Source organism: Protobothrops mucrosquamatus, unplaced genomic scaffold, assembly GCF_001527695.2.
Source record: "Protobothrops mucrosquamatus isolate PMUCROS unplaced genomic scaffold, P.Mucros_1.0 scaffold_92, whole genome shotgun sequence".
NCBI lineage: Eukaryota > Metazoa > Chordata > Lepidosauria > Squamata > Viperidae > Protobothrops > Protobothrops mucrosquamatus.
This window is the reverse complement of record NW_015386168.1, coordinates 172,554-182,769: the sequence shown is the minus strand read 5'-3', so window position 1 is coordinate 182,769 and position 10,216 is coordinate 172,554. Positions and strand designations below refer to the sequence as shown.

General features: G+C 42.3%; 1 protein-coding gene across 1 annotated transcript in view; it reads left to right on the top strand.

Annotated features, from left to right (window-relative positions):
- Positions 1-9,584, top strand: part of TYR (tyrosinase) — a 45,314-nt gene extending 35,730 nt beyond the window's left edge. The window contains exons 4-5 of the mRNA XM_015814723.1: positions 4,161-4,354; positions 9,364-9,584. Of these exons, the coding sequence (XP_015670209.1) occupies positions 4,161-4,354; positions 9,364-9,584 (415 nt within the window). The remainder of the gene's footprint in view (positions 1-4,160; positions 4,355-9,363) is intronic.
- Positions 9,585-10,216: the final 632 nt, after the last annotated feature.

Sequence of the window (10,216 nt, the reverse complement as noted above, 5' to 3'; positions counted from 1 at the left end):
TCCCAAAATTATTTTAATGTTTTCTTTCAGTCTCCTTACCCATGATGTCTAAAAGAAAATGTCCTTGTTTCAACTTTAAATCCATTTTTAGTATCTTCTGAATCAAACAATATATCAGAGCAGATGCCAAATAAAGGCAACACAAACCTAGGTTGCATCAACTGAGGGACAGAATCAAGATCATGTGAAGTGTTAGTACCACACTTGGAATACTGCATCCAGTTTGGGTCACCATGATATAAAAAAAAGATGTTGAGACTCTGGAAAGAGTGCAGAGAAGAGCAACAAAGATGATTAGAGGGCTGGAGGCTAAAACTTATAAAGAACTGTTACAGGAATTGGGTATGTCTAGTTTAGTGAAGAGAAGGACTAAGGATGACATGATAGCAGGGTTCCAATAACTAAGGGGCTGCCAAAGCACCTGAAGGCAGGACAAGAAGCAATGGATGGAAACTAATCAAGGAGAGAAACAAACTAGAATTAAAGAGAAACTGCCTAACACTGAGAACAATTAACCAGTGGAACTGCTTGCCTGCAGAAGTTACACACAGATAACAGTTTCAAAAATGAAATGAGATAACCACAATATGTGCACAAACATTCATGGGGTTTTTTGCCTTGTTTTGGTGTGGTTCAGATGCTCCATCAATGGAGGCTTTTAAGAGGAGACTGGACACCCCCTTATCTGAAATGGTATAGGGTCTCCTGTTTGAGCAGGGGGTTGGACTAGAAGACCTCCAAGGTCCCTTCCAACTCTGCCATTCTGTTATATCTGATCTGATACTTCTTAGCAGTCCACCAAACATGATAAAATTTGCCTTCACGTCGATTCCATCTCCAACTCTTATTTGATATTCCTTATAAATCTTTGACTTAAGAAATTGTGCACGATACTCTGATTATGCATCAGTTCATCAAATTGCCCCTAAACTCTGTGAGATCAGAATGCATCAGCTATTATTAAATCTCTCTAATACTATTGTGAACAGATTCACTTATGGTCCTTTGCCTGCTCACTGACTAAATGAAGGGGAGAAATTTAGAAGCCTTCACTGCTATACTTTAGGGCAAGTGTAAACAGAGCTGCTGTAAACAGTCAGGAACCCATTGAACACAGCAATGTGCAAAACCCATGGGAAGGTAGAATAAATGAGCACATATTTCCCGTGCATTTATTGAACATGTGAATGGGCTCATCTGAACAATACTGGAACAAGGCAGAAAACATTTAGTATGGCTGGGTGTCCCTGAGCTGCTTCTGTACAATCAGGAATTAATAATAATAATAATAATAATAATAATAATAATAATAATAATAATAATAATAATAATAATAATAATAATAATAATAGTAGTAGTAGTAGTAGTAGTAGTAATAGTAGTAGTAGTAGTAGTAGTAGTAGTAGTAAAGTTGGAAGGGACCTCGGAGGTCATCTAGTCCAACCCCCTGCTCAGACAGGAGAACCTATACCATTTCGGACAAATGGCTGTCCAGTCTCTTCTTAAAAACTTCCAGTGTTGGAGCATTCACCACTTCTGGTGGCAGGTTGTTCCACTGGCTAATTGTTCTAACTGTCAGGAAGTTTCTCCTCAGTTCTAGGTTGCTTCTCTCCTTGCTTAGTTTCCACCCGTTGCTTCTTGTCCTGCCTTCAGGCGCCTTGGAGAATAGCTTGACTCCCTCTTCTTTGTGGCAGCCCCTGAGATATTGGAACACACCGGTGTGTAAAACTCATGGGAAGTTAGAATAAATGGGCACACATCATCCATTTTCCATGTATTTACTGAACATGTGAACGGGCTCATCTGAACCATACCAAACCAGGCGAAAAACCCACGAATGTTTGTGCACATGTTGTGGTTATCTCATTTCATTTTCGAAACTGTTATCTGTCTGTAACTTCAGAAGTAAGCAAAGACTTCACAAAGTCAAGAATCCATGACATTCTGGGTACGGTGTTAGATTCCTTCCAAATTTGAAGAAGTTGCCTTAAAGTTTTATGCCTTCTCTTCCGTGATCCTGCAGAAAAGCACTCTCCCCATCTACACTTCACAGGGGTCTTTTCACTGGGGTCCCCGAGGCACAGTCACCAAGGATCCTCTGATTGCTGTTTCTTTGTTCGCTTTCAGTTGCAGAGTTAAAGCAATTCTTCAGCTTCTGTTGGCTTCGCTTTATTTTGTCTTCATGATTATTCATGGCGACCGGTCAGGTTCCTTGGCACAGCCCAAAAGTAATTCTTTTCCCAGGCACAAATCTCACAGTGTCACTTTAGCAAGATTTATTGGGACAAAAAGAATGGCGCTTACAAGAAGCCCAGCAACGTCCCACTTAAGAGCAACACAGGTGGTCCTCAGCTTGAGCCCAAAATTCATGTTGCTAAGCGAGACATTTGCTAAGGGAGTTTTGCTCCATTTTACATAGTTGCCATGTTAAATGAATCACTGCAGTTGTTGAGTTAGTAGCATGGTTGTTAAGTGAATCTGGATTCCCCATTGACTTTGCTTGTCAGAAGGTTGCAAAGGGGGAATCACGTGACCCCGGTACACTGCAACTGTCATAAATGCATGCCAGTTGCCAAATATCTGATTTTTTATCATGTGACCACAGGGATGCTGCAATGGTCATTAAGTGTGAAAAATGGTCATAAGTCACTCTTTTAAGTGCCATTGTAACATTGAACGGTCAGTAAACGATCTGTTGTAAGTCACGGACTACCTGTAGAGCAGGGGTGTCAAACTCAATTTCATTGAGGGCCGCATCAGCATTGCGGTTGCCCTCAGCGGGCCAGGTGGGTGTGGCCAGGGTGGGTGTGGCCTACTGGGTGTGTGTGGATGGAGTGGGTATGGCCTACTGGGTGGGTGTGGCCAGATCTACATCGTTTGCGTCAAGGGTGCCTGTGGGGGCCTGGGCAGGAGTGGGACAGATCTGAGGGTCTCTGGCAGAAGGGGGTGGGACCAGGGCAAGTGCCAAGGCATGGTCCACTGGAGGAGCCTCACTGTTCCTCTCAGGCCATGTGTGGGGAGCGTGGATGGTGGTGCGGGTTGCCCAGAGCCCTGGGCAGCAGAGGTCAAATGCCCAGCCTGGCCCTTGAGCACCCATGGCACCAACCCCAGTCCCACTTCCTCAAGGCTGCTGCTCAAAGTTCTCCTGGTTCCTCGCTGTTTCTAGACAGCCTTGTGGAGCTAAGACTGAATGCATTTCAGCATAGATGGCCACCACAAATTTGTACATTGGCTCCCGGCTGGCCTGGGCCAGGGCCAAGGCAGCGGGGGCCGTTCCCTCACTGTTTCCAGGATGGCTTCACGGGCCACATGAAACCACTTCGCGGGCCGCATCCGGCCCCCGGGCCTTGTGTTTGACATGTCTGCTGTAGAGTTTATTTGAATGTTTGGCGACATTCAGAGTTAGCTGGAAAAAGGGAGCTTTCACTCACTTCCAAAGTTCTGATGGCTGCCCTCCCCAGTAGACACATGATCACACCTCAGCCACTCAGCAACACAACCACATTTATGCCCATTTGCAGAACCTCACGATTGCATGACCGCATGTTGTGACAGTTTTGCTGAAAACCACAACGTAATTCCAAGTTTCGCAAAACGGCCATAGCGAATAATCGATCTGCTTAATGATCATGCCATTCATTTAATGATCGCTGTGTTAGTTTGATGATTGCCATATTCACTTAATAACCACTGCAAAAAAGGTCATAAAGTCGAGTCACTCAGCTGACTTAAGACCATCATGACATACAGTCATAATAGAAGGTCCAAAGGTGGGATTCAGTTGGTTCACACCACTTTGGCAGAACCGGTAGCTAATTTTTTGTTGCCCAGGCCCAGAATGGACTTCCAGAAGTGGCACCTACACAGAGAACTGGTGGTTCACATATTTGAATCCCACCACTGGACAGGTCCATTATGGTTATATTGGGGACCATCTGTATCCCTGTGCCCAAGACTTTCTAAATTTCTAACTGTCTTCTGGTGTTCCAGTGGACTGTGCAGGTTTTCGCCATTATCATCGAAGCCTGCAGCTGATGTCCTACCTCTGGATCAATCTAAGACCAGCTACCACATGAACCTTTATTTCTACCGTATTTTAGATTTGAAAAACATCGTTGTTTCCTTTGCTGAACTATTAATATCAAACTTTGCTCCCGCAGCATTTATGAACAGTGGCTCCGAAGACACAAACCCTTACTTCAGGCCTACCCCGAGGCCAACGCTCCTATTGGACACAACCGGGGATATTTCATGGTCCCGTTCATTCCTCTCTATAGGAACGGGGAATTCTTCATTTCATCCAAAGAACTGGGCTACGACTATGATTATCTCTTGGAACCAGGTAATCCAATCCGTCACTTTAAGTAGGACCAGTGGAGGCAGCACAGGGTGCATTTTTGTGCCAGTCCTTATTTTGATTCATCAAAGAGTTGTGACTCATAAAAGAATTGTGCCTTGACTCAGAAATAATATCCCATTGAGAAGCATAATACAGGTAGTCAACTTGTAACAGTTCGTTTAGTGACTGTTCCAAGTTCTCTTTAAAAAAAGTGACTTACAACTGATGCCAAGTGTCTGAGTGTTGATCACGTGACCGTGGGGATGCTGCAACGGTGGCAAGTGTGGAAAAACAGTCACAAGGCACTTTTTCAGTGCTGTTGTAGCTTTGAACAGTTACTAAACAAACTGTTGGGAGTTGAGGACTGCCTATAGACTGTACAACCATTTGTCTGAAATGGTATAGGGTTTCCTGCCTGAGCAGGGGGTTGGACTAGAAGACCTCTAAGGTCCCTTCCAATTCTATTATTATTATTATTATTATTATTATTATTATTATTATTATTATTATTATTATTATTATTATTATTATTATTATTATGGATCATCGCACAGTCAGCCAGATGTTCAGACTGGATTTGGCATTTTTGTCTACCTATCGAGTCCTTACCCAGGACCTGGAATAGGCAGATGTGGATGTTTGATGGTATTACAGATATCGTCGCAGGATGGAAGCAGTTCCTAGTAAGGCCACCTTTTGCAATTGACTAATAGCGAATTTGTCAATGCCAATGGTGTTCAAGTGGTGCTCCAGTTGTTTTGGGATTGCACCCAAGGCGCCTATTACTATTGGTACTACTACTACTACTACTACTACTACTACTACTACTACTACTACTATTATTATTATTATTATTATTATTATTATTATTATTATTATTATTATTATTATTATTATTATTATTATTATTATATATGTGTGCATTTGGTTTGCTTGCTTTGCTCTTCAAAGGTGATAAATACAAGCCCAGGGCTACCTCTTATCCTGTTTTCCTGTTCCTGCTGCAAAACGTCATACAATGTGCTGTATTTTAGCTTTGGCAGAAAATGCATTCTAGAGCCCAGAGACAAGGTACCAAGGGTGACAGGAATGTTGCAGCCACAGTAACGTTTAAATCTCTTTTCCTTCCACCCTCTCTCGTTACCACCCCATCCAACACCAGTAGGCATTCTGCCAGACTGATCCTCTGTGCAATGCTTTTTCAGGCAACCATTTAATCGTCTGTCTTGGGAGGATGGGGTAAGAGAGTTGCATTATTTTTAGCAAATAGGCCAGGTACTAATCAATCCCATACTGGCCCTCTGCTACCCTCCACCTTCACCATCCCGGTCTTCAGCTAAACGCAGTCTGTTTCTTTTTTAAAAGTAAAGTTTCCTTGAAGTAGAAATATTTTTCTGCTTGCTCACTACTCAAGTTTCTCTTCATGCCGTTGGTGCCAATTCTTCTAATTTTATGTTTAAATTAGTTCGAGAACCAGCTGTAAACTCATTGCTGCCTTGTTCCAGCTCCCAAACCACGGTTTCTGTAGGCTCCTAATTGCTGTGTTTAAATAATCCAACATAGTGTGGTTTGTCCAGCGGGGATAAGAATTTGGGAAGATAGAAAGGAGGAGGATGCTCAAACTTAATTTCAATAACTGTAGGAGTAGGACAGGCAGAACCTGGGGGTGAAATCAAGAGAGGAATCAGCCTAGAATCATTATGTTCCCACAAAGGGTCTAAGTCCCGCCCCTCTTGAATGCTGTTAACTCTTATCTAGCATCTAGTGCTGACCATTAGTTGACTAGATTCTTATATATAGGTATGAGCAATAAGTCAGCTTAGCTGGAACTTAATATGTGTTCCTGATTCTTCATGCCTGACAATAACACCAAACCAAAGTGCACATATGAGATGAACCTGTGAACTTCTGTGTAGAATTGTGTATACTTTTCAAGAACAGTCAGCTGGATTTTCCCTTTAAAAATGCAGTTTAATCAATAAACACTAAGAAGAAGAAGAAGAAGAAGAAGAAGAAGAAGAAGAAGAAGAAGAAGAAGAAGAAGAAGAAGAAGAAGAAGAAGAAGAAGAAGAAGAAGAAGAAGAAGAAGAAGAAGAAGAAGAAGAAGAAGAAGAAGAAGAAGAAGAAGAAGAAGAAGAAGAAGCATATCCATTATCAGACGTTGGCGATCATGTTGGTGATCTTGTTTTTATCAGCAGCCGCACAAAAAAGTGCTGCTGAGTTTTGTCCAAACCGGTCCCTTAGATTTTGAAGCCACGATGTTCTTCTTCTGCCTGGACCTCGTTTGCCTTCAATCTTTCCCTGGAGGATTAAATGGAGTATGCCGTATTTTTCTAGGTGTCGCATCACATGTCCAAAATATTCTAATTTTCGTTTTTTAATTTTTTGGATGATTTCCCTTAGCTTTCCCAGGCGGCTTATCACCTCCTCATTTCTGATCTTGTCAACCCAGCTTATACGTAACAGCCGCCTGTAAATCCACATTTCAAATGCTTCTAGTCTCTTCAAGTGGCCTTCTGGTAAAGCTGTTTTGGATATCTGGTCAGGTGGCTCTGAAAAAAACCCCCCACCTCTATATAGTTCCAATGAAACAATGATGACGGTTGACGAATTGGCATTAATTAGAGTTGACAGCCCAGGGGAACTGTCCTCTTGAGATATATGTGTTTAAATACCAATAATGTGTGACTGGAAACAAAATTAAAATGTCAAATTAACAGGAGTGATTAGAAAAAGAAATTTTAGCCCCAGGCAATTCTTGGGGAGGTCACCAGGAAAGGAAAATAAAAGTAATTGAAAAGAGAAATGTAGACAAGAGGAAGGAAAGAGATTCTCCCTTCGCTGCCCCTGTCCCCTCATCCTGCAGATAATATGCTGTGGCTTATTACAGCCGTTATCTGCATTGACTTAATTATTAGCAGAAACAGTCAATCTTTGGAAAAGTAATTATGATTTCCTTTCAAAGCTATTGGAACAGGTAACTATCAGCAGGGGGCTTCAGGCTAGAAATGCATGCTGGGAGGTGATGGAGGAGACTATAGTCAGATTTGGAGGGAAAAGTCTTTGATTTATAAATGACTTTTCTGGTAGGAATGGCAATCTTCGGGTTCATGCAGTTTTCCAGACCCATTAAAAAAAAATCCACAGCAAATGGACTATTTCTGGCAGGTTTAGATTTTCTAAATATATATATATATATACTCTAAAGTACAACATCAAGACTGTGACAGACTGAATACCCTCATTTTAAGTAAGAACCCTTTTAATTCTGCGCCTGCCAAAGGAAAAAGTAACTTTGGGGTTTGTTTGTTTTTCCTTTTACATTTGGTAAATTTGACAGTTTTTAAATGCTTTGCCTCTTAATTTGTCTATTCTGCTGCACATTTTCCAGGTCTGTGCTTGTTTTGGAGTTTTGCCTGATATGTGGAGTTTTTGAATCAGTTTTCCCCGATACTGAATTTTCCTTTTTTTCCACGATACTATGGATATATATACACAGTTTTCTATGGGTTTTTTGCCCCCATGTGTGTCTCACAGAAACATTTTAGTTTAAGAACTGTAGATGACGGTTCCAAAAGAAGTAAAAGTTACTTAGTCTGCGTATGTACCGCAAAGTGTTGATTCAAAGGGAACGAAATGAAAATTTTCTCTAATTTTAGATTCAGATGTAGTCATTAACTGAGTTGGGTCCAATTTTGTGGCATTTTTGTCATGGTCATTAAGTGAATCACCATGGTCATAAAGCGAACAAGGCTTCCCTCATTGCCTTTGCTGATCAGAAGCTCCTTGGGAAGGTTATAAATGGCGATTAGATGTGCTGCAGCTGCCAAAAAAGCCAACACAGTGCTGGGCTGCATTAACAGAGGGATAGAATCAAGATCACGTGAAGTATTAATACCACTTTACAATGCCTTAGTAAGGCCACACTTGGAATACTGCGTCCAGTTTTGGTCACCACGGTGTAAAAAAGATGTTGAGACTCTAGAAAGAGTACAGAGAAGAGCAACAAAGATGATTAGGGGACTGGAGGCTAAAGCATATAAGGAAAGGCTGCTGGAATTGGGTATGTCTAGTTTAATGAAGAGAAGGACGAGGGGGGACATGATAGCAGTATTTCAATATCTCAGGGGCTGCCACAAAGAAGAGGGAGTCAAGCTATTCTCCAAGGCACCTGAAGGCAGGACGAGAAGCAACGGATGGAAACTGATCAAGGAGAGAAGCAACCTAGAACTAAGGAGAAACTTCCTGACAATTAGAACAATTAACCAGTGGAACAACCTGCCTCCAGAAGTGGTGAATGCTCCAACACTGGAAGTTTTTAAGAAGAGACTGGACAGCCATTTGTCCAAAATGCGCAGTGCTTTTTTTGTAAAAAAAAAAAAAAAAAAAAAAGGTACCGGAACTCATACATGTCATACAACCCGCCTTGCCTACCCTACAAGGTTCCATCCAAAAAAGGTGCTGGAACTCCGTTCTGGGTGTTCTATGACAGTGATGGCAAACCTTTTAGAGACCGAGTGCCCAAACTGCAACCCAAAACCCACTTATGCATCGTCGAGTGCCGGGTGGGTGTGGCCCATTGGCTAGGTGTGGCCCATTGGGTGGGCATGGCTGCAGTAGTAACGGCAGACTGGGTGGGACTAAAAAGTTCAATCAATCAATTCCAACTTTGCAAGATCTTTTTTTTTCCTGTGAGAAGTTGAAATTGACTGATTGAACCTTTTTTTTTTTTTTGCACACGGCGGCAGAGGCTTAAAGCGAAAAGGTTTTATAAAACCCAGCTGAAGGCCTAGGATTGGGGCGATAGTGCGCATGCCCACAGAGAGGGCTCTGAGTGCCGCCTCTGGCACCCGTGCCATAGGTTCGCCACCACTGTTCTATGACAAAAAAAAGCCCTGCGAAATGGTATAGGGTTTCCTGCCTGAGCAGGGGGCTGGACTAGATGACGTCCAAGGTCCCTTCCAACTTTATCATTATTAACATGTCCTTTTTTCTTTCTTTTTTTTCTTTCTTTCTTTTTACAGTCTCTCCCTTTCAGACTTTCCTCACCCCTTACTTGGAACAAGCTCGTCAGATCTGGCCATGGTTACTCGGAGCTGGTGTGATTGGGGCCATAATAGCGATGGCCATCAAAGGACTTGTCGCATTAGGAACTCGAAAGAAGAAAAGAAACACAGAAGAGACCCAGCCTTTACTCATGGAGGAGGAAAATTATCCACACATTAAGTATCAGTCACACTTATAAAACCATCCTGGTGCAGACACCTAAAGCTAACTTTGTGATGATGTCCCAAATGTGCTTTTTCAAAAGGCAACTGGACTTTGTTTTTCCTTGAAGATGTTTCGCTTCTCATCCAAGGAGCTTCTTCAGATCTGGCTGAATGGGGGAGGATGGAAGGATTTCTATTCCTTGCAGTCATCTGGTTGTTAGTGCTCTTTCTGAGAGTTGTTGAGGCCACTCTGTGCCCTCGGGGTCACCTGAGTAGTGCAAATGGTTGTGGAGCCTTCTTAGAACTGCTGAAAGAACTGTGTCGTAAACAGGAGCTATATGGTGTCATATCCTGTTTACAACCCAGTCAGGACCATTCAGTAGAATTGAAGAAGCTTCTTGGATGAGAAGCGAAACATCTTCAAGGGGAAAAAAAAAGAACAGTTGCCTTTTGAAAAAGCACTTTTGGGACAACCATGGCCTGGAGGATTGAGAATCTCCATCAACATCTGTGATGACATCTTTTGAGGATTCCCAAACTTGGTGGGCAGTGTCCCTGTTTACACAATATTTTTTCTACTCAATATTCCTCCTTCTCTACAAAATAGTTGTCATTATGTGTGAAGCAATGTGAGAAACCCTTAATAATCCCTGGGGAGCTATTGTTT